The sequence below is a fragment of the Megalobrama amblycephala genome, linkage group LG5 (assembly GCF_018812025.1).
Source record: "Megalobrama amblycephala isolate DHTTF-2021 linkage group LG5, ASM1881202v1, whole genome shotgun sequence".
Taxonomy (NCBI): domain Eukaryota; kingdom Metazoa; phylum Chordata; class Actinopteri; order Cypriniformes; family Xenocyprididae; genus Megalobrama; species Megalobrama amblycephala.
Window position 1 is genome coordinate 30,091,292 of NC_063048.1, and position 25,637 is coordinate 30,116,928.

Here is a 25,637-nt window from a genome sequence, read left to right on the forward strand (position 1 = left end):
TGCTTTTAATATCTGATATACTCAATCACTATTAGTAAAATATTTAAATATAATTTTAAAACCTGAATAAATAAGTACAGATAGTTGATGAATACAGTCATTTAACAGGACTCGATTCACCTTATGTAGCACACCTTTTGTGCGAGATTCATTAGCTGCTGTAACTGAATGTAGAAGAATATAAGAATAACATAATGTAGTAAATGATAAAATAATTTTTGCTACAAACCAGTGTGTTTATGATTACAATAATGAATTGAAATGATATAACAAATATGAGTTTGCAATATCAAGCAGCATAACAAACAGTTTTTGTACAGATAAAATAACTGGAAGCAGATGAGACGAGAAGCCTTGACACAATCAAGTTAAAATGGCCGTGCCCGCCCTTACGTTAAGAACAAGGGGGATAGAATGTGAAGTGAAGGTAAGAGATCCATTAGCATAGAAATGATGTCACTCAGTAATTTATTTCATGTAAATAAGAAGTTTAAAAGTACCTTACACCTTGAAACAAACAATGAGCGGGGGGGAAAACACTCTGGACTTGGACCGACACTCAAGAAAAGCACTTGTGTTTGATTTAATACATATTAACAAGTGGAATATACTTGACTTTACCCAATAGGCAATGTGATTATTGACCTTTTTGTGTTTCTTCATTAATTCACAGCTGCATTCTTATAGTAAAATAGCATCATCTAATTATACATTATTGTTTTATATACATGTTCATGTGAAATCCATAGCATGAGTGAATCTCATGAAACCTGTCAAGAATATGCCTGGCTCATACTTCACCCCAAAATCAAAAGAAATAAGCATTATTTAATTTAAGCACATTTGCTTATTTTTTGGATAATTTGCATCTAGATTATTTCTTAAATTTCACATTACTGTAACAGATATTCTCATTACTGTAAAAAAACTATACTAACTTTAGCTATTAACTGTATATCAGTATTCATTTTCTAAATTCTTATTCATTATATTTCATTTATACTGATTTAATTTTTTTTAAATGCATTATAGTCATTTTTACTGTAATGATAATAATAGGAATTAAAAATGAAAAAGACTAGTAAATTGTAGTGGTCCAGAACATAGGCGCCTTTATGCAAAATATGATTTCTTTTTTCTTCTTCACTTCGGGGTGGCATGTGACCCGGACATGTTTTTGTGAGATTCACCTGAGAACATAAGTTGCAAAACAGCGTCTCGCTCAGAAACACTGAAAATACTTTTTTACTTTGAGGGCATCTTTGCATAATAAAGCAGTATAGAGATATATTATATTCACATGAATACATTTCTCACACAGATTAAAGAAAGAGCGAACAGGCGGTGGCAGGGTGAGAGGACAAGAATTCACAGAGGTATAAAAGCACGGTTTGCATTTCGCAGTGACGCAAGCTCCTCAATAAATCTTTACAACCTGAAAACAAATGCAAAAACACCACAACGAGCAAAAAGAAAAAGGATGCAGTGCTATAATGAGTGTAGATCCGCAACTAAAGCAAAATAAATAAAGAGCCGAGAGAGCAAATTTACTTCGTAAATATCTTTTATGGGCCTGTTTAGTACGGCTACCCATAATACACTGGCTGCTGATGTGAAACACTGACCGAGTTTATTACTCCCTGCTGTCAGGCTGATGTCATGCGCAGTCTAACCGAATGTGGCGTGTCTTGCTACTCGCATCATACACTTCCTCTGCCCCCCTCGGAGCTCAAAGCATCTGCCACTCAAAGGGGAACATGACGTTGAGGACCTCCAGATTGCGGGCGATTTCCTCCAGGACGCAGTGCTGCTGCCACATATGAAGCATCTTGCGGTATCGCTCTGGACACAGGTGAAGTGGGTTCCCACGCCTAGCAAAGTCCAAACAAATACGTGTTAGCATTAGTGCTAAAAAAGCACATGCTAAATGACATTGTATTGAAATTACATTGAATTTCTTAAAAGTGCCCTAGATTCAAAAATTGAATTTACCTTGGCATAGTTAAATAACAAGAGTTCAGTACATGGAAAAGACATACATTGAGTCTCAAACTCCATTGTTTCCCCCAGAACAGGCGAATCTCAACACAACACCGACACACAACACTGTTACGTAACAGTCGGGGTGTACGCCCCCAATATTTGCATAATGCCAGCCCATGTTCAAGGGATTACACAAGCCAGTATTAACGTCTGGATCTGTGCACAGATGAAGCATCAGACTAGGTAAGCAAGAACAACAGCGAAAAATGGCAGATGGAGCGATAATAACTGACATAATCCATGATATCATGATATTTTTACTGATATTTGTAAATTGTCTTTCTAAATGTTTCGTTAGCATGTTGCTAATGTACTGTTAAATGTGGTTAAAGTTACCATCATTTCTTACTGTATTCACGGAGACAAGAGCCGTCGCTATTTTCATTTTTAAACGCTTGCAGTCTGTATAATTCATAAACACAACTTCATTCTTTATAAATCTCTCCAACAGTGTCGCATTAGCGGTTAGCCACGGAGAACAGCCTCAAATTCACTCAGAATAAAACGTTAACATCCAAATAAATACTTTACTCACATAATTCGAAGCATGCATACAGCATGCATGACGAACATCTTGTAAAGATCCATTTGAGGGTTATATTAGCTGTGTGAACTTTGTAAATGCGCTGTAATCAGGCTGTAATATAGTCGACAGCTCGTGTGGCAGGGAGCACGCGATTTAAGGGGGCGGCGCGCTGCCTAAATCAGTGCATTGTTAATGATGCCCCAAAATAGGCAGTTAAAAAAATTTATTTAAAAAAATCTATGGGGTATTTTGAGCTGAAACTTCACAGACACATTCAGGAGACACCTTAGACTTATATTACATCTTGTGAAAAAGCATTCTTGGGCACCTTTAAGAATTACATCAGAAATACAGATTAGCATTAGTGCTAATGAAGAATAAACAGACAAAGCACATGCTAAATGATGATATTGTATTTGTAAAGCTAAGGGAAGATGTATGAAGACATTATTTAGTTTTTTTTTTTAAATTTTACTACCATTCAAATGTTTGGGGTCAGTAAGATTTTTAAATAAAAAATACCAGTAAAGACATCTATAATGAACTTCATCAAAGAATCCTGAAAAAAATTATTAGTTTCCTCAAAAATATTAAACAGTACAACATTTTTCAACACTGATAATAAGGAATGTTTCTTTAGCACCAAAACAGCATATCAGAATGATTTCTGAAAAAATCATGTGACACTGAAGACTGGAGTAACGATGCTGAAATTCAGCTTTGTATCACAGAAATAAATTACATTTTACACTATATTAAAAAAGAAAAGAGTTATCTTAAATTTTGATTAAATTTCACAATATTACTGTTTTTACTCCATTTACTGATCCTAAGAGACTTCTTTCAAAAACATTAAAACATCTTACCGACCCCAAATTTTTGAAGGGTAGTGTATATCAATTTATATGCATTAATAAAACAATACAGTAAGAAACACAATATTTATCTACAAATATCTATTTACTGGAAAATGTGAAGACTTGTGAGTGATGACAAACAAATCACTGAACCAAATCATCTGATCTGAATATTTCTGACTAAAATGCTAATGAAATATCTTAAAGGTGCGGAAGAACATGTTTTTAAAAGATGTAATATAAGTCTTAAGTGTCCCCTGGATGTGTCTGTGAAGTTTCAGCTCAAAATACCCCATAGATTTATTTTATTTTTTTTTTATTAATTTTTTTAACTGCCTATCATTATAAATGCACCGATTCAGGGTACGCGGCCCCTTTAAATCTCGTGCTCCACGCCCCAAGAGCTCGCTCTTGCCTTAAACAGCATAAACAGTTCACACAGCTAATATAACCCTCAAAGTGTTCGTCATGCAACATGTCTAATCGCGTAAGTATAGTATTTATTAGGATGTTTACATTTGATTCTGAATGAGTTTGATAGTGCTCCGTGGCTAAAGCTAAAATTACACACTGTTGGAGAGATTTATAAAGAATGAAGTTGTGTTTATGAATTATACAGACTGCAAGTGTTTAAAAAATTAAAATAACGACAGTTTTGTCTCCGTGAATACAGTAAGAAATGATGGTAACTTTAACCACATTTAACAGTAGCTACATTAGCAACATGCTAACGAAACTTTTAGAAAGACAATTTACAAACATCACTAAAAATATCATATCATCAATGATCATGTCAGTTATTATCGCTCCATCTGCCATTTTTCGCTATTGTCCTTGCTTGCTTACCTAGTCTGATGATTCAGCTGTGCACAGATCCAGACGTTAATACTGGCTGCCCTTGTGTAATGCATTGAACATGGACTGGCATATGCAAATATTTGGGGCGTACATATTAATGATCCCGACTGCTACGTAACAGTCGGTGTTATGTTGAGATTCGCCTGTTCCTCGGAGGTCGTTTAAACAAATGAGATTTACACAAGAAGGAGGAAACAATGGTGTTTGAGACTCACTGTATGTCATTTCCATGTACTGAACTCCCTCTTTTCAACTATGCTGAGGTAAATTCAATTTTTGAATCTAGGGCACCTTTAATATTGTATAAAAAAGAAGACAAATTATAGAAAACATCTTATAAGTCAATTAATTCACAACAATGAATTTTACCCAAGCTGAGGGTCTGTTTCTCCATAATCATCTAGGTAAGGTGCTGGATAGGGACTGCCCCGTGTCTTACTGGCCATCAAGACAATCTCACACTCTCTAACCCTGTTCAGAAAGACACAAACAGAATTATTAATAATAGTTATTTGTATTTACTTAAATCACCCTGCCTTAATAGAAATGTGTTTTATAAAATAAGATGCACACAGTAAATGGCACAGGTTCAGCAGGATTTCTCCTTCGTCTCACCTGAGAAACATTCCCACTCCAGCTCCACAGATGGCAGCGTGGGCCGTACACGCTCCCACTTCCTCCCCGTTCAGCTGCACCTGACAGCAGGGGCTCTGTGCACACAGCATAACCCCGCACAGCAGACACAGAGTCGGGTGCTTTCGCTCGTCATCTGATGAGTTTGGGCATCTATGGAAGAAAAAATGGTCACCCCAAGTAACATCCTATTAATCTGCAGAAAATATTAAATTCCCTCAATTGACATTCAAGGCAATCCTTTATTAAAAGTACTTACTTAAAGTGACTAGCTTGGTTAAGCAACACACTATAGTCCTCTGGAAGATCTATTAGCCTATTTCTCTTGTGAGGATACCTGAATAACAGTTGAAATAATCAAATAAAATATTGCGTTAATAAAGGGAAAGGGAGTTTACTATTAGTCAGAGGAGAACTTGAGTGTCATCAAACCTGATGATGTGCATTTCTCCTTTGAGGGCTTTGGATATGGCTGTATTCCCACACCACCTGAGACACAGACACAAAGTGAATGAATGCATAGATACACGGAATTAGGAACTTAGAAACATACTGTCTAAAAGGGGTGAAAACAAGGGGTGTTCATATATATATATATATACAGTACAGTCCAAAAGTTTGGAACCACTAAGATTTTTAATGTTTTTAAAATAAGTTTCGTCTGCTCACCAAGGCTACATTTATTTAATTAAAAATACAGTAAAAAACAGTAATATTGTGAAATATTATTACAATTTAAAATAACTGTGTACTATTTAAATATATTTGACAAAGTAATTTATTCCTGTGATGCAAAGCTGAATTTTCAGCATCATTACTCCAGTCTTCAGTGTCACATGATCCTTCAGAAATCATTCTAATATGCTGATTTGCTGCTCAATAAACATTTATGATTATTTTCAATGTTGAAAACAGTTGTGTACTTTTTTTTTCAGGATTCCTTGATGAATAGAAAGTTCAAAAGAACAGCATTTATCTGAAATACAAAGCTTCTGTAGCATTATACACTACCGTTCAAAAGTTTGGGGTCAGTAAGAATTTTTATTTTTATTTTTTTGAAAAGAAATTAAAGAAATGAATACTTTTATTCAGCAAGGATGCATTAAATCAATCAAAAGTGGCAGTAAAGACATTTATAATGTTACAAAAGATTAGATTTCAGATAAACACTGTTCTTTTGAACTTTCTATTCATCAAATAATCCTGAAAAAAATATTGTACACAAATATTTTGTACAATTGTACACATTAAATGTTTCTTGAGCAGCAGATCAGCATATTAGAATGATTTCTGAAGGATCATGTGACACTGAAGACTGGAGTAATGATGCTGAAAATTCAGCTTTGCATCACAGGAATAAATTACTTTGTGAAATATATCAAATAGAAAACAGTTATTTTAAATTGTATATATTTCACAATATTACTGTTTTTTACTTTATTTTAATTAAATAAATGTAGCCTTGGTGAGCAGACGAAACTTCTTTTAAAAACATAAAAATCTTAGTGGTTCCAAACTTTTGGACTGTACTGTATATATATACATACACACACATATACACACACACACACACACACACATATACATATATATATATATATATATATATATATATATATACACACATTACTATAAATTCAGTTGTTGCTGTTCACTGTTTACTATATTAATAATTAATAATTAACTATAATTATTATTATTATTAACAACATATACAATCATCATCCTTATTTTAATTTATCAACAAAAACTAAACAGCTGCAACAATTTTAATTTTCAATGTATTTTAAAATGTAATTGTTTATTGTTTTGTTTATTAGTCTAATAAGCAAAAAATTTTGAAATAAAAATAAATACTAGTAATAATAATATGTATTATTATAATTAATATTATCATCATTTGTTATTACTATAATTACCAATTAATTAATAACAACTAAACAGCAATAATAAAAATATTATAATACTTGTATTATTGTGGTTGTTTATTATTATAAACAAATAATAATAATAATTTGAAACAATTATTATTACTACTACCACAGCAAATAAGCAGCAACAACAATAAAATATGTTTTTTAAATGTTATATTATTATAAACTTATTAATCACCAAAAATAAAAAGCAAAAAATAACAAATATAATAATATTACTGTTTATTATTATTATTATTAATAAACAACAACTAAACAGCAAAAATATACTATTGTTTTTGATTTTTTATTATTATTATTAACAATGTAGGTATACAAAGTATATATATATATATATATATATATATATATATATATAAAATTTAAATTGCGAGCTTGAGTCATCTGATCTTTACCTCTTTATGAAGGTAGTTACAACATCCCTGTAGTCTTGAAACAGTTGAAACAGGTTGGATGGTAAGGAGAGGTAACTACACAGCAGAGGGAGCTGACTTTCAGGTGATTCTGCATATAGATGAATTATTATTAATAATTGTTTTATGCAATTTATACTCATTTATACTAATACAGTACTGCTGCTGTGTGCACAATGACATACAATTGGTAACACACTGGGTAACAATATTGCACACTGACCATGCCCAATTCATTCATGGATGCATACTTGGTATTATAATGTCAAAATAGCCTGGATAATATACATGAAGTGTCATTATTAGTCTTTTAAAACTACAACCCGTTGATAACGAGGCAGATTTGTTAAAGTAAACATCAGTGTGGCACGTTTAAATCCAACATATGAAGTGTAGTGACCTGCAGTACTGGACAGCTCCTCCGGAGGGGGCACCCCTATAAGGCAATTAAAGAACAATGCAGCACAGCGCAGGAAGGGAAGGACACCTCTCTTCACACTCTCTATGGTGAAGCCAGATACACCAGGTCTCAACCTGAGAAAGAGAGAGATGATGAGAGACAGCAAGAGAGAAAGAGGGAGTATTTCCCTACATGTATAAACTCACCCATCTGTGTGTTGTGAGACTAGAGAGAAGAGTTCTGCTGCAGCCTGGGCCTCATCGCCCTCCTCCACCATTCCTATCACAGCACAATCTACACACACAATATTACTGAAATAGTGCTGTGCAACTGCAAAAGGCATTTGCAAAAATGTCATATTTTTCTGTCAATTCGCATCCAGCAGTGTGTGCGTTTACCGTGTGAGGCCAGCAGGCACCTGGATCATGTGGCCATAGTGACCAGGCGCAGCAGGTAGAGGTGATTGAACGCTGTGCTGACTGCTGAAGGCTGCAGGTCTACAGCCTCTTCCTGATACAACGCTGGGATGGACAGAACCAGCCCCACCTGAGCAGAACATCACAACTCATTAGCAATGTTCAACCACTTAGTGCTAACTTAACTAGCTGCTTAAAAAATGATTGCTTGAAGTCTGAGTGCATAAAAGAGCATTGTTCTGAAATTGTTGATGATGCGTGCCCGTGCAGAAGTCGCCTTCATATTGCTAGGGTGTTGTAAGAGGTTGCCAGGGCATTGACATGTGGTTCCTAAGGCGTTCAGAGTGGTTTTTAGCATATTGGTATGTGGAAACTAGGGTATTTTGGCTGGTTACTTTCTCACAGAGCCGTTCCGTAAGTTTCTACAACATTTTGGTTTCTAGATATGGTTTAGGTCAATGCAAGTCTATGGGACTTTTTGGCTTGTTTATCTTCCAGGCACAAATTCAGCCTTTCAGTCATTTTATCTATCTAGCAGATGGATCTAGACTCTTTAAAAAATATATAAATACATAAGTCAATCAATAAATAATGTACAATTAAATACATAAATGTACTATCTATCTATCTATCTATCTATCTATCTATCTATCTATCTATCTATCTATCTATCTATCTATCTATCTATCTATCTATCTATCTATCTATCCATCTATCCATCTATCTATCCATCTATCTATCCATCCATCCATCCATCCATCCATCCATCCTTTAGATTAAGGTCCAATTCTCACTATTAACTTCGTATTTTGCCGTATTATTAATTACTTAATAGTTAGTAAGGTAGTTGTTAAAGTGATAGTTCATCAAAAACTTACTCACCCTCAAGCTGTTCCAAACCTGTATTCTTTGTGCTGTAGACGAAAAAAGAAGCTATTTTAAAGAATCTTGGTAATCAAACAGTTGACGGCACCCATTGACTTCCATAATAGGAAAGAAATACTATGGAAGTCAATGGGTGCCATCAACTGTCTGGTTAAAAACATTCTTTAAAATATCTTCTTTTGTGTTCAACAGAAGAAATAAACTCATACAAGTTTGGAACAACATAAGGGTGAGTAAATGATGGCACAATTTTCATTTTTGAATGAGCTATCCCTTTAAGTTTAAGTATTGGGTAGGATTAAGGGATGTAGAATATGGTCATACAGAATAAATTAATATGTGCTTTATAAGTACTAATAAACAGCCAATATCCTAGTAATATATATGCTAATAAGCAACTAGTTTATAGTGAGAATTGGACTCTAAACTAAAGTGTTGCCATTTTTAAATAAATAAACAATGAAATAAATAGAATAATAGAAATGAAAGTAGCATTTCTTCAATACTGACTTTATAAGGTACAGTAATAATAATAATAATAATAATAATAATAATAATAATAAACACCCACCAACAGATGAAAGAAATCCACTTCTAATATTGATGGTGTGTTTTCTACATTAGGAACAGGTACCAGGACTAGAAAGAGGCAAAGAGAATTATTGCATGAACAAAACCAACAAACAAATCCATCCTCTCATAAATGTAACATACCTGCTAACATATCAGTAAAGTGCTTCTGTATGACAGCTTGACTGCTTTTCAGCCTCTGAGCAGCTGAAAACTGCACCACTGCTTTGAGTCCAGAGAGCTGAAGAAGAACACTGTCTTATAAAAATCCATCCTACATTAAATAGTGCACACTATGATCAATATCAGCACAGCCAAACCAGACCTGTCTGTTCTGGAGGGATCCAAAAAGAGCCTTCCCCTCTTCCTGTAACATGTTATCTAACGAGAGAGAAAGAAATCAGATGAGGCACACAAGACAAAATTAAAGGATGCATCTTAGTAATCTATGAAATCTTTGGAGTTAAGTCAAATTTACTATTTACAATACACCATGACTACATTCACAAAGCAGCAGATTACAGTTGGTAAGTGCCAATCACACTGCTGCTCCGAATTCTGCTATATAACAGGATAATTTGAGAATAAACATGGGTGTTGATGCCGAACACTGTCCGTGTGAATGTAGCCACTGTTTTAAAGCAGCTTTACAAACAACAATGCCTAACAAAGGCCCCAGTGACCAAGTCAAAGGAGGAGAGCATTACCGATGGACTGGATGGTGTAGGCACAAGTGTTCCAGGACATGACAGGCACGTACGGGCACAGGTCATTGGGAGCCGTCTGCAGTCCCACCCTGTGCACTGTGGTCGCACAGACCCCCAACATCTCTGTGATACTGCGAGAGAACTTCGGCCTGATCAGAAATGGGGAGTTTAGATTTTAATTTTCATTACAGTTCATTTTGAAAAAGATAAACAATGCAGATTTATTTTCACAGCCTTCATTGTTCATATTTACCAAGGGTGCAAATAATTCTGACCAGGACTGTATATGATCAACATATTATATAAAACCAACAAAATCATGTGTTTCTCCTCAAGTTGGGAAAAAAGGAATTTAAATAACATGTTATGATATATTGTGCGCTATAGGACCAGAAGCATATATTAAGTAAATATGATCAATTTTGCTGTGATTTTGACTTAAAGGGTTAGTTCACCCAAAAATGAAAATGATGTCATTAATGACTCACCTTTATGTCGTTCCAAACCTGTAAGACCTCCGTTCACCTTCAGAACACAGTTTAAGATATTTTAGATTTAGTCCGAGAGCTTTCTGTCCCACCATTGAAAATGTATGTACGGTATACTGTCCATGTCCAGAAAGGTAATAAAAACATCATCAAAGTAGTCCATGTGACATCAGTGGGTCAGTTAGAATTTGTTGAAGCATCGAAAATACATTTTGGTCCAAAAATAACAAAAACTACGACTTTATTCAGCATTGTCTTCTCTTCCAGAATCCTTTCCATTGAATTGATTCCATTGAATTGATTTCATTGAATTGATTCCATTGAATCCTTTCATCTGTCGGCGTTGGTAATGCACTTTTACGTCACCGTGGTTGTTTTTGGCGATTAGGACATCCGTGACATTTTGAAGCACTGAAAATACATTTTGGTCCAAAAATAACAAAAACTACGACTTTATTCAGCATTGTATTCTCTTCCGTGTTTTTTAAAATGGTGCTTAAGTGTGCATGTCGCGGATGTCCTAATCACCAAAAACAACCACAGCGACGTAAAAGTGCATTACCAACGCCGACAGATGAAAGGATTCAATGGAATCAATTCAATGGAAAGAATTCCGGAAGAGAAGACAATGCTGAATAAAGTCGTAGTTTTTGTTATTTTTGGACCAAAATGTATTTTCGATGCTTCAAAAAATTCTAACTAACCTACTGATGTCACATGGACTACTTTGATGATGTTTTTATTACCTTTCTGGACATGGACAGTGTACCATACATACATTTTCAATGGAGGGACAGAAAGCTCTCGGACTAAATCTAAAATATCTTAAACTGTGTTCCGAAGATGAACGGAGGTCTTACGGGTTTGGAACGACATGAGGGTGAGTCATTAATGACATCATTTTCATTTTTGGGTGAACTAACCCTTTAAGTAAAGACCCGTCTGTTTAGAGACTCACGGCTCTTGAACTCCAAAACTGAGAATGGATCTGAAATCAGCTTGACACTCGTCAAAAAGTGCCATTGCTTCCTCAACCGCTGCCTCACTGTTATTGTCTGTAAAAACACCAACATGCAAGTCAATCCAAATTGAAAAGAAAATTTTAATGACATTAAGAAATTGAAAAGACAGATCCAACAGGCACAAATCAGTTTTGACTCTCACCTGCTTCCCATGTGGCTCTCAGCCCTCTGATGCGAGAAGAAATAATCTGAACCCAGCGCTCAAGAGTGAGATGCTGACCAACTAACTCGGCACTCTCACTGACAGAGAGAAAATAGATAAAGTGAACATTTCAACTCAACTCATCAACACCAAATATCGACTATAATAATTTTAGCAAAGGTGTCGTACTAGTTAATCTTGCTGGGCTCCACCGGGATCAGCGGGATGACCGTGTTACACAGGGACTTGCAAAGCGGACACATGTACTCTCCATTCTCCAGGTCTATGATCAGCTCTGCATGCAGCCGATTCCGAGTGGTGTTCTGCACAGCTTCAAAGTACCTGCAAATGACCAAAATGGCATGAAGATGTAAAGTGTACTATATTTTTTTGTTTGGTATTAGCATCCCAGAGAGTGATTTCAGTGGGTCATGGAATTTGTAGACCAACAAATAAATAGTTTTTACAAATCCTAGTTGCAATTCTGCAAGTACTGTGCATGTACTATCATGTAATCGCTCAATAAAAAAAAAACAAAAAAAAAAAAAACAGTTAAATAAAACAGCTTGTGAACAACATGTGACGTAATGCTATCATTAGTTACTCACCCTCATGTTTGTCCACACCTGTAAGAACTTTGTTCAACTTCGGAACACAAATATTTTTGATGAAATCCGCGAGCTCTCTGATCCCCCATAGAAAGCAATGTAATTACCACATTCAAGGTCCAGAAAGGTAGTAAAGACATCGTTAAAAAAGTCTGTGTGACTACTGTCATTCTCCTACGTTGTTTATGTTGTAAACATAGTGCAGAGGTTCTACGTCGGAACCCCGGCTCAGTATTGGCCAACCCTGTTCACAACAGCACCACAATGTATGCGTGTGATGCTGACGCAGGAGTTCTGATGTAGAACTCGACTGTGTTTACAATGTAAACAGCGTAGGAGAATAACACGGAAGAGAAGATATTGTTGAATAAAGTTGCTGTTTTTGTTTTGTTTTTGCACACAAAAAGTATTCTCGTCACTTAATAACATTAAGGTTGATACACTGTAGTCACATGGACTATTTTAACGATGTCTTTACTACCTTTCTGGACGCTGAATGTGGATATTACATTGCTTTCTATGGTGGATCAGAAACCTCTACGATTTCATCAAAAATATCTTAATTTGTGTTCCAAAGATGAACGAAGGTCTTACGGGTGTGGAACAACATGAGGGTGAGTAATTAATGACAGAATTTTCATTTTTTGGGTGAACTAACCCTTCAGTTAGCTTGTTTACTCAACCCAGGGTTCCCGCTCTTTCACGAACACCAGATTCAAGGACTTGATTGAGAAAGTTTTAGTTTTCCTTTTTTATAAATCATTACTAGATTTAAAACATTAAAACATAGAGAGAATATTATATACATAAATTTTGCAATTTAATAAAATTATATGAATAAGGTAATTGTTAAGCATTAGAAATATTGAAAAAACAAAAACAACACCGTTAATCACTTAAAGAGATAGTTCACCCAGAAATGAAAATGTGATGTTTATCTGCTTACCCCCAGCGCATCCAAGATGTAGGTGACTTTGTTTCTTCAGTCGAACACAAATGATGATTTTTAACTCCAACCGTTGCGGTCTGTCAGTCAAATAATGTGAGTGGATGGGAACTTCTACTATAAGAGTAAATAAAACTTTCTTAGACAAATTCAAATTAAACCCTGCAGCTCGTGACGACAGATTGATGTCCTAAGACACGAAACGATCGGTTTGTGCGAGAAACCGAACAGTATTTATATCATTTTTTACCTCTAATACACCACTATGTCCAACTGCATTCAGCATTCGCTTGGTGAGGTCTGATCGCGCTCTGACAACGGCAGTGATGTCTCGCACATAGACTTCAATGAGTGCCAAACATCACTGCCGTTGTCAGAGCTCTGGTGTATTAGAGGTAATGTGTCGTCACGAGCCGCAGGGTTTAATTTGGATTTGTCTAAGCAAGTTTTATTTACTCTTATTGTAGAAGTTCCCATTCACCCCTATTATTTGACTGACAGACGGCAGCGGTTGGAGTTAAAAATCACAATTTGTGTTCTACTGAAGAAAAAAAGTCACCTACATCTTGGATGCGCTGGAGGTAAGCAGATAAACATCAAATTTCCATTTTTGGGTGAACTATCCCTTTAAAGCACTAACTCACTTTTGCCAGCAGGTGGCATGCATCACATGTCCACAGCTGCCGGTGTGTGTGCCCACAGCCAGATCAGGAGGCATAAAGAGGGGGTAGCAGCCTTCTGTTGGATGAGAAAGATAGAAAACAGTTTGATTCAGCATCACAATACATTAGCAATTTTTATATAATTTAATAATTTAATATAATTCCTTTAATAATGCTTATCATTGTCATTAAATCTTCATAACGTGTCAAGGCTTTTATACATGCACTATGTCAATGTTTGCTGCTTATTATCGCAAAAAAGGTACTTGAGATGAAAAGTGTTTAGCACAAATCACCTTTGGTGGTGAGTGTCTTTCCACGGTTCTGGGTGAGAACTGTAGATCTCTGTACACATGCCGTAAGAACCATGGCTGCTGCCTGAGCCTGAACCTCCTGCTCCTCCTGACACAGGATGCAGGTCATAGTCTCCCAGTCTGTGGAGCAAACACCCTGCTGAGGTCCCACAGCCACTCTGCTCTCATCCACATCCATCCCACAGCTGCACACACACACACAGTAGACTTCATTTAGACATACAAGCATTTGAAGGGTGTTTGCAGAAATTATATTAATGAAGAAAAATTAAATAATATAATATAAAAATAACAAACAAATGTGAAAGGTGCAATAATGAATAAAGGCAAAAAGAAAGTGAAAACACAAAAGAAAGAAAAAGTTAAGTGAAAGAAACTAAAGAGCAAAAAAGAAAGACTAAAGAATGTGAAAAAAAATGAAATTAGAAAAATGCTGAAAGAATGACAGGGCAAAAACAATGGAAAAAATAAGAGTGAAAGAAAGAGCAAAAATGCAAAAGAGCGAAATACTGTAACAAAACTGTAAAAAGAAAAAAAAATCAAGAAATAAAGAATTAAAAGACAACAGAAGAACAGAGCGAAAGTAATGAAAAAACACTAAAAGAAAATTAAAGAGTAAGTGCAAGTAAGTTGGAAAAAGTAAAAGAACAAATTAAAAAATTAAAAGAATGAATAAGATGAAAAGACAGTAAAATGAAAAAGAATGATAAAAACAACAAATGGAAATGCAACGAGTTTAAAAAAAGCAATAAAAAAGGCTAAAAGAAAGTGAAAGTAAAAAAGTAAAGGAGAAAATGAAATGAACTAAAGAGCAAAAGGAAAGGAAAACATGAAAAATAATTGAAAGAAAGAAAGAAAGAAAGAAAGAAGTAAATAAAAGGATGATTAAAAGACCACACAAGTGAAAAAGGCTAAAAATGAAAGAAAGCAAGAAAGTGAAAGAATCTAAAAAGCAAAAGTGAAAGTTTAAGAAAATGAAAGAACAAAAATAGAAAAATGAAAGAATTAATGGAGCGAAAAAGAAAAGAGTAAAAAAATTAATAAAAACAAAATTATATGAAAATAATGGTAACAATTTACAATAAAGTCCCATTAGTTAACTAACATTAACTAATGTTAAGTAATGGGACCATATTGTAAAGTGTTACCATTATTTTCATAACGCATAACTAACATTAACTAACAATAAGCAATACATTTGTTACAGTATTTATTAATCTTTGTTAATAATAGTTAATAAAAATACAACTGTTCATTGTTAGTTCATGTTAGCTCAGGTCCATTATATAACATTAACAGATACAACTTTTGATTTTAATAATATTAATTTTAACATTTACTAATAAATTAACCAACATTAATAAATGCTTTAGAAGTACTTTTCATGTAAAATAATGTTATTAACTAATGTTAACAAATGGAACTTTACTATAAACTGTTACCAAAATAATGAACAGTGCAGTGTAATAGTGTAATGAATAAAAGCAAAAGAAAAGTGAAAGAAAGCAAAAGAAAGAAAAACAAAGTAAAAGTATAAGAGAAAGAAGAAAAATGAAAGAATGAAAAGATTAAAAAAAAAATAATTTATTGAAATGGCAAAAGGAAGAACACAGCATATGAAAGAAAGGAATCATTGACCTCTCCACAGACGCGGTGACGTCGCTCTGACTCGAGCTCTCAGGCACGTTGTCATAAAGCATCTTGTTCGACTCTATGAAGTTCTTCTGCATGGCCGACATCTGAGCCATGATCTTCTGTCTGTGTGCTTTAGCAGCTTCAGCCTTCCTCTTCCGCTCGGCTTTCTCCTTATCCTGAACACTCTGGGCAGAGACAACACACTTCAGACATGGAAGCATTTCCACTGAGAGCCTTATCTGAATCTGTGTGGATCATAATACCTCTTCTGACTTGCTGCGATCTATGGCAAATGAAGCTACAGGACCAGATTTCTCCCGAAGACACTTCACCACCTCAAACATCTTGCAGTAAAGACATTTAGATCTTCAATTTTAAAGCGATGAATCAAACAATCAAATACACATCAAATCATCATCTTCATACCTGTAAGTTCCATGTGATCATGTCATTCTGAGCTTCCAGAGAAGGTAAAGACTTCATTTTGTTCAGGAAGTGGAACAAAGATTTTCCATGTTCAGAACCAGTTTCTAAAAATACAAACACATCTGTATCGATCAGCAAATACATAAACAGCAAAGCATTAATTGTAAGGCTAAAGATTAATATATCGAAATAAAATCAAACCGTGATATGGCTAAGTGCGGTTATCATTTATATTTATTTAATTAGATAAATATATTCATTGCATGTTTCAAAGTGAAGTGCCAACACCAAAAACGGAAAACTTATGTGTTTTGGCCGTTTATTTACACCACAACAGCGTTTTGGCTACTTTGAAATCGGGTTTCAAAGTGCGCATTTTTGAAAACGATACCGTTATCGTCTTCATATAAACAAAGAAAAATGTGAATTTGTAAAAAAACGGTGACGTCATGCGTATGTGTATTATGTATTCAGTCTATAGGCGCGTTATGTTTCTTTACAAAGTGACATCGCCAACTACTGGCCTGGCAGCAGAATACAGTGTTTTTAATTGTTTTTGCAGATCCTTGTGAATGGGGATCGTTTTGAGAACGTTGTAATCTGTACGCAAAAAAACTCAAAAGAAAAACTTTCCTTTTTTTTTTCTAAAATATGTATTTTTTTTTATTAAATGTATGTTTTCATAACACAATATTATTAGACAAACAAAATATTGCAATGTCTTACAGTCCTAATTAATAGACTACGTAAATACAAATATACATCCAATTATGTTGGTTAGAATTGTCCAAGTTTGACCAAAGTGAACTAGTTACTATCCTACTATATATGTAATCCTACAATAATAAAAAAAACGTTTTTCTGAACTCTGAACTGAATCCATTAAGTCTGATTTTTTGTTGACAGATGACAGTGTGATTAAATAGACAAATAAAATGGGCAGCAGTGCGGGGTTTGCACTGGTTTGAAGAAAAAAAACATGCATTTAAAAAAAAAAGAAAAAAGGGTAAGTCGAGATAAAAGCTGATTATAAATACTGTACATTTCATTTAAAAGCACAATATGTACGATTTTTAGATTAAAATATCCAAAAACAACACAAAAAGACAACAACTCCCATGATTCCACGCTCATTCAAGGTGTCATCAAGCGGCGAAAATTACATATTGCGCCATTAACGCAGACAAATATCTATCTATCTATCTATCTATATATATATATATATATATATATATATATATATATATATATATATAAAAAGATTAAGTAAAAATGTTCTATTTTATCCAATATTTGTGTGTTTTTATGTTTATTGGTGTATTGCGCAGCTTAGCAACATGCTAATGTCGCTAAGGAGTTACTGCCTATGAAGTGTTCCAGATAAATCGCCTAAAAAAATTCTATTGCAGTTAAGGCCCCAGTATACTTCAAGTGAAATTGAACAATGACACGGTGTAACATCATTTTAAACAAAATCAGACCAAAAGTTAATTTGGATATTTTTTTTTTTTTCGGGAGTTTTTTTCCAGAAAGTTCGCTCCAGCTGGTAAATGCCTTCGAACTACCATTGGTCCGTGGTGATGATGTAATAGGTATGTGTGCTCTGAGGCTCCAAATTTTCTACGGTTCATTTCTTCTGTTCAGTCCGTCAAGGTCAGACACCAGTGAGTAAAAGTATGAACATAGTGGAGAGCTGCGTAATAGTAGAAATTAAAGTTGTAATTCTAATTAAAAGCAACACTGGCACTGTTTTTTTTTCATGTTTAATACTGTAAGGCTGCTTGCTTTAAAGCAATATTTTGTATAAAGTGGTTTAGACATAAATGACGTGACTTGACAGGAGTGCTGAAATGCACAACTTGTGCAAACATATCCACATCGCTATGATCAGATGCTTTTTAACTGTTTTCTAACAGCCGGCATGTTTTGTTATTGAGAGGAAAGCGTGCAGCACATCTACATATTCATCTAAACACCGTTAGGATGTTTCCTAACAGTATACCACTGAAAAGGTATTTCAAACTTCTTTACATCCCTAAGCGAAGAATGAGAAAGAACTTCACTGTGTGTATACTGGGGCCTTTAGGATGCTGCCTTACAAGACAGCTGCCTATGTAAAGATGCAAAGTACCACACTAGGCTTTGTGTTAATGATAGGACAGGCTAAGATGAAGGGTAACATCTTACTTTGTGCTTTTAGACTAAAGTCAAAGGTCACATCTTCAGCACTGCTGCTTTCCAACTGCATTTTTTCCTCCAGTAGAGCCTGGCCTACAAGGTGCAGGGCCTGAAGTCATACATGCATGTTAAAAAACACATTTTTCATATCCTAAATTAATCTTCAATGAAGATGGCAACAGCCAATGATATTCCAGGTAATCTAACGATGTTCTTAGAAAAACAAAAGCCGGAAGAGCCGTACCATCTGGATCATGGGTTCAGTCCATCGGTTGGAGCGGTCCTCCACCGCTTTCTGGAGAATTCTCCTCAGAACATGGATGAAGACGTCACAGCAGAGCAGATGCACTATGTTTGAGAATGCTGGACAAAAGGGAGGGGGAACTGGGGGGCAGAGAGCTAAAAAAAAAAAGGAACACCAGATCATACCTTGTGACCCAATATCACAGACAAGTGAAATTTTCCATTGAAAACTCTTATTGAAAAAACATAAAATGGACAGTTCCGGTCCCGTCTTCTGATTGGTCAATACAGCATTCCGGTGCAAAAATATCACAATTATAGTAAAAACAATGACGCAAAAGACCTGCTCATACAACCCGAATTGAATAAATTGAATAAAATGAAAACTAAAAGACTTTCAAATCACATGAGCCAATATTTTATTCACAACAGAACATAGATAACAAATGTTTAAAGTGAAAAATTGTAAAATTTTATGCACAAAATGAGCTCAATTCAAATTTGATGCCTGCTACAGGTCTCAAAATAGTTGGGACGGGGGCATGTTTACCATGGTGTAGCATCTCTTCTTCTTTTCAAAACAGTTTGGAGACATCTGGGCATCGAGGTTATGAGTTTCTGGAGTTTTGGTGTTGGAATTTGGTCCCATTCATCCCTGATATAGGTTTCCAGCTGCTGAAGAGTTCGTGGTCGTCTTTGACGTATTTTTCGTTTGATGCGCCAAATGTTCTCTATAGGTGAAAGATCTGGACTGCAGGCAGGCCAATTCAGCACCCGGACTCTTCTACAACGAAGCCATGCTGTTGTAATAGCTGCAGTATGTGGTTTTGCATTGTCCTGCTGAAAAACACAAGGCCTTCCCTGAAACAGACGTCATCTGGAAGGGAGCATATGTTGCTCTAAAACCTTTATATACCTTTCAGAATTCATAGTGCCTTCCAAAACATGCAAGCTGCCCATACCGTATGCACTTGTACACTCCGTACCATCAGAGATGCTGGCTTTTGAACTGAACGCTGATAACACGCTGGAAGGTCTCCCTCCTCTTTAGCCTGGAGGACACGGCGTCCATGATTTCCAACAATGTCAAATTTGGACTCGTCTGACCATAGAACACTTTTCCACTTTGAAACAGTCCATTTTAAATGAGCCTTGGCCCACAGGACATGACAGCGCTTCTGGACCATGTTCACATATGGCTTCCTTATTGCATGATAGAGCTTTAGTTGGCATCTGCAGATGGCACGGTGGATTGTGTTTACCGACAGTGGTTTCTGGAAGTATTCCTGGGCCCATTTAGTAATGTAATTGACTCAATCATGCCGATGAGTGATGCAGTGTCTTCTGAGGGCCCGAAGACCACGGGCATCCAATAAAGGTCTTCGGCCTTGTCCCTTACGCACAGAGATTTCTCCAGTACTTCTGAGAGACTCTGCCTCTCTAAGACATCCCTTTTAATAGCTAATCATGTTACAGACTTGATATCAATTAACTTAATTGAATAACTGAATCTTTTCCAAATTTCTTGCTTTTTCAGCCATTTGTTGCCCAACTTTAGAGACCTGTAACAGGCATCAAATTTGAAATGAGCTCATTTAGTGGATAAAAGTGTAAAATTTCTCTGTTTAAACATTTGCTATGTTATCTATGTTCTATTGTGAATAAAATATTGTCTCATGTGATTTGAAAGTCTTTTAGTTTTCATTTTATTCAAATTTAAAAAACGTCCCTACATTTCTGGAATTTGGGTTGCATTTATTTTCACATACTTGCAAAAAAATTTATTTGTATGTATTCAGAAAATTCAAAAATAAAAAATAAAAAAAATATTCTGCACTACATGTGCACAGGTGTTTTCAATACAGTGTTACAATACAGATTGGCATACCTTTATCACTACCATCTTGGGTCCTTCTCTTCTTCTGAGCCTCTTCTGCCTAATATGAACATATAAACAACCTGCTATTTCAAGACTAATATGTTTTACTGAATGATATATTGAGATAACAGGTGCATCATATACCTTACTATGCTGTGGTCTGGAATAATGATAGAAGAAAGGGTTAAACTCTTTCAGATATTCCTTCTTCAGCTCATACAAGCCATGGCCTGACACTCCTGGTTTTCTAAACAACATTTAACAAAGAGTTGCTGTTTGGAATATACTTTGCATTTCTTAGAGTTGACAGTGTAACTGTGTAATAACGAGTAATGACAGTGTAATAACTGATACAACCAACTAAACATTTGGTGAAATGTACTCACTTGAAAGTGGCAACCTTGGAGATAACCATTTCAAGCCCTGTATCATGGCCTTCCTGTGATGCATTAAAAATTGATTAATTTAGTTAAAACAGATCAAATGTTTATAGTTCAGTCACACACATTCAATGTATTTAAATTAGTAAGTTAATGTACGTAAATCTCAATCAGAAGAGGCTACCATAATTTTACTGCAATGTTGAATGATTGAATAAATTAATAACTAAATAGGTAACAGTTTGCAATAAGGTTCATTTATTAACACTAGTTAACTGCTTTAGAACTAATAATAAAAATATTTCTAAATCTTAACTAAAGTTTCAGCATTTAACAATACATTATTAGAAACAAAAGTTGTATCTAATAACATAATTTAATGAGCCAACATGAAGTTTCCATCCACCTATTTCTATGTGAATATGGATATCATATTAAAAAAAGATGGAAATGCCAAGATGTGCATAAATGCTAAAAATGTGAATGTAAGTAAATGGAAAACTAGACCAACCAGTGGACCAACTTCATTGCACAGCATCTCAAATGTTGGTTTGATCATTCTGAAATGCCTGTCATCAAAATGATTTTGTTTAATTCCTCCCGAGAAAGGTCTCCCGTGATTGCATTCCCAAACACCAGGCATCCGAACGCAAGATAACATGACAGCATATATTGCATTTCATCTGCATGATCTGAGGTGCAAGTCATCTATGATGTACAAAAAAGAGCCACAGTGACATCCCCGATTGCAGCAACTTCCATTTTTATTACAGATATTATTTTGCACCAACTTCACAAGAAGTGACCATTTTTTTTCTCTTGAACACATGGAATGGAAACAGTGATTTATTAGCCAATGTTTTATGTGATATTCTAATTTTTCAACTTTGGATGGAAACAGCTATTGAACAGTTGTATTTTTATTAACGAACATTTTAACTAACATAAGTCTAATAAATACTGTAACAATTGTTCAAGTTAGTTAATGCATTAACAAATGTTAACTAATGGGACCTTTTTGTAAAGTGTTACCAATAAATTAAAATTAAAATAATAACAAAAAATACATGCACTAAATATAAAAGTACTAAATGTCTTACATTATCAGGCAGGCTTTTGACCAGACTGCTATGAGCCATGGGTTCAATACAGAGCAGATGAATAACCTCCCTCATAGTCACGTCCTCCTTAGTCACATGACTTATTCCAGGTACGTACCGCTCACCTGCATATTTTGCATGTAAAATATACAGGGAGTGCAGAATTATTAGGCAAGTTGATTTTCTGATCATATTTTTTTTCCAAGCACATTTTACCAATTCCAATCCACATCAATCTTAATAACTACTATTAATATTGTTTTTAATCATTTATAAGTGATATATAATTGTTCATGAAGGATGGAAATGAAAAATGCCTTATATTCAGGTGTGCAGAATTATTAGGCAGGTTTTCTTTTACAGGCAAAATGAGCCAAAAATAAAGATTTAACTCAAGACTGAAAAGTCAAAAATTATTACATGCTTATGAGAAGGACGCAATACTAATGCAATACTAGAAATTGCAAAGTTAAAGCATGACCAAGGGACAGCAAAATGCTCATTGGGTCAGCGGGGTCATACAAAAACAAGTGGAAAAGAAAAGACGTGTTAACTGCAAAATAATTAAGAATTAAGGTGAAGAATTAAGTGTGAAACCATCAGGAACCCTTTAGTCTCCAGCGCCACCATTTTCCAGAACTGCAACCTACCTGGAGTCTCCAGAAGTGCAAGGTGTCAGGATCTCAGAGACTTGTGTTAGGTAAAGAAACCTAAAAAATGACCCGCTCTTAATAAGAATCACAAGCTGAAGTGTTATAAAATACATGAAGACTGAGTTTTATAGGCCTTATAGACAGACTGCTTGAGAATGACTCCTGAAGGACCAGCACCACATCCTCTGTACCACCGTTTGAAGAATTTATCTTCCAAAAAATCTGGCAGTAAGATGTGGGAGTTCACTTTTAGTCTATCTATTATCCTGAAATGTCTGTCTTGCAGAGATGGACTAAAAATGATCTTCCAAAACTTACTGCCAGATTCTGGAAGATAAATTCTTCAAACAGTGGTACAAGAGGATGTGGTGCTGGTCCTTCAGGAGTCATTCTCAAGCCATCTGTCTATAAGGCCTATAAAAACTCAGTCTTCATGTATTTTATAACACTTCAGCTTGTGATTCTTATTAAGAGCGGGTCATTTATTAGGTTTCTTTACCTAACCCAAGTCTCTGAGATCCTAACACCTTGCACTTCTGGAGACTCCAGGTAGGCTGCAGTTGGTGAAAATGGTGGCGCTGGAGACTAAAGGGTTCCTGATGGTTTCACACTTAATTCTTCACCTTAATTCTTAATTATTTTGCAGTTAACATGTGTCTTTTCTTCTCCACTAGTTTTTGTATGACCCCGCTGACCCAATGAGCATTTTGCTGTCCCTTGGTCATGCTTTAACTTTGCAATTTCTAGTATTGCATTAGTATTGCGTCCTTCTCATGAATATTTAATAATTTTTGACTTTTCAGTCAGAGTTAAATCTCTTTTTTGGCTCATTTTTCCTGTAAAAGAAAACCTGCCTAATAATTCTGCACACCTGAATATAAGGCATTTTTCATTTCCAGCCTTCATGAACAATTATATATCACTTATAAATGATTAAAAACAATATTAATAGTAGTTATTAAGATTGATGTGGATTGGAATTGGTAAAATGTGCTTGGAAAAAAAATATGATCAGAAAATCAACTTGCCTAATAATTCTGCACTCCCTGTATATATATTAGGGGTGTAACGGTACATGTATTCTTCCCAAACCATCACGGAACGGACCTCACGGTTCGGGGCATACAGTCAGACGACGAATAAAGTCAGTCACAAGTGATCCTTACTACAATCCAGAAGGGGGCGTGTGCAGTAATGCAACGCTGTTTGCTAACCGCCACAACAGGAAAAAGAGCAGAAGAAGAAAAGACGATCTATGCACCAACCTAAAACAAGAGTTCAGATGGCACGCAAGAGCTAGCATATACGTTGAGCTTTTATTAATTTTTGTGACACGCTCACAAACTTCAAGGAAAGAAAACTGGGACGGCAGAAAGCGGCATCCTGTTTGTCTTCTTTATTTTACAAAAAGCACAAGTTTCGAATGATGTCTTACTCTTATCTTTATGACCATAAATGACGGAGTAATTTAAGTTATTTCCATTGTTATAATGAGACAACATCATTTGGCATTGTGCCAATTTGTGTCGTGGAAGTCTCACTACTACAGTCCAGTGATGAAATATGCGTGTCCTGGAAATGGGAAGCCTCAGGTGCCGCTTCACTCGCTGTCTCCTCGTGGAAAGGTGAGGAATGCTCAAATGTAGATGACACTTCTTGTCCTTCACGCTCATCTATCCGTGATTTCTTGAAAAAGCATAATATTAAACTGATTAATGAACTCTCGCGCGCAAAGAAAATGACAGCGTAGGCTACGCACAACAGGTTAATCAAACCAATAAGTTTGAAAACAGCCGTTGCATTTTACTGTGCAGCATTGGTCAATCTATCAATTAGAGTAACAAATCAACAATTCCTTAATTTTTTATTTTTAACCCTTAAATGCATAGTCATTGACACAATGCATCTTTAGTGACCCGGGATGTCATTCACTACCCTCCTCCTCCTTCATTTTTTAAAGTTAGACATCAACCTTCTTGGTATTCCTCAATCAATTCATTATAAAGAATATAACAAGAAAAAAATCATAAAATTATAAAAGAATGCCTATTTTTGTATTCATTTTTTGTAAAAATTGTATAGGGTCGTAAACGACCCGAGGTGTGTATGAGTGTACATATATTTTTTCTGCACAACAATAATTGAATCTTAGATGACGGAATAAGTGCAATTCACCTTTATTCCACAAGGTGGCAATGTCTGATACACAATGCTGAAGTGATGACTCATTCAGACAGAAAACGAAATAATAAGAAAAACATGAAATGGCTCAGCGATTTACTGCAGAGCAAGTACTGAACGCAATCAAATATGACTGTAACTGTTACTGGATGGATCTGGTGAAGCTGTTAGCGATCGAAATATTGATTTTGAAGATGTTGAAAATTATATAGTTTTGAGAATACGTTTGAGATTGTGAATGGGCTCATATTCGTGAACTCAAACATAAAACTAGCCTATTATTTGCTGAATTTACTGGCAAATGAGCTCTGACGAGGACAGTAATGATGGCATAAAACATCTGCTCAAACTGAGCCCTTTCAAGCTCCAAAAGGTAACAAAATATGCTTTATTTTATTCTTCTGTAATTGTTACTCTAATATCAGTGGAGTTTTAAATTATCGCGTCAGGTAGAGATCCTTCCGTGTTAGATATAGATCCGGGTCGATAAAGACCCGAATATGTAAGAATGATTGGCAAAACAGTCATGCATTTAAGG

At 35.2% G+C, this 25,637-nt stretch overlaps 1 protein-coding gene across 1 annotated transcript in view; it reads right to left on the reverse strand.

Annotated features, from left to right (window-relative positions):
* Positions 1 to 7,744: 7,744 nt before the first annotated feature.
* ubr1 (ubiquitin protein ligase E3 component n-recognin 1) overlaps positions 7,745 to 25,637 on the reverse strand; it is a 37,400-nt gene continuing 19,507 nt past the window's right edge. Inside the window, exons 21-41 of the mRNA XM_048191781.1 lie at positions 22,266 to 22,390; positions 21,172 to 21,224; positions 20,930 to 21,032; positions 20,795 to 20,843; positions 18,908 to 19,062; positions 18,673 to 18,772; positions 16,486 to 16,589; positions 16,323 to 16,403; positions 16,063 to 16,244; positions 14,407 to 14,609; positions 14,093 to 14,186; positions 12,084 to 12,236; positions 11,895 to 11,992; positions 11,689 to 11,785; positions 10,243 to 10,391; positions 9,861 to 9,916; positions 9,680 to 9,776; positions 9,537 to 9,604; positions 8,063 to 8,210; positions 7,871 to 7,958; positions 7,745 to 7,798 (exon numbers count right to left, since the gene is read on the reverse strand). Coding sequence (XP_048047738.1) covers positions 8,088 to 8,210; positions 9,537 to 9,604; positions 9,680 to 9,776; positions 9,861 to 9,916; positions 10,243 to 10,391; positions 11,689 to 11,785; positions 11,895 to 11,992; positions 12,084 to 12,236; positions 14,093 to 14,186; positions 14,407 to 14,609; positions 16,063 to 16,244; positions 16,323 to 16,403; positions 16,486 to 16,589; positions 18,673 to 18,772; positions 18,908 to 19,062; positions 20,795 to 20,843; positions 20,930 to 21,032; positions 21,172 to 21,224; positions 22,266 to 22,390 — 2,090 coding nt within the window. The 3' untranslated portion in view covers positions 7,745 to 7,798; positions 7,871 to 7,958; positions 8,063 to 8,087. The remainder of the gene's footprint in view (positions 7,799 to 7,870; positions 7,959 to 8,062; positions 8,211 to 9,536; positions 9,605 to 9,679; positions 9,777 to 9,860; positions 9,917 to 10,242; positions 10,392 to 11,688; positions 11,786 to 11,894; positions 11,993 to 12,083; positions 12,237 to 14,092; positions 14,187 to 14,406; positions 14,610 to 16,062; positions 16,245 to 16,322; positions 16,404 to 16,485; positions 16,590 to 18,672; positions 18,773 to 18,907; positions 19,063 to 20,794; positions 20,844 to 20,929; positions 21,033 to 21,171; positions 21,225 to 22,265; positions 22,391 to 25,637) is intronic.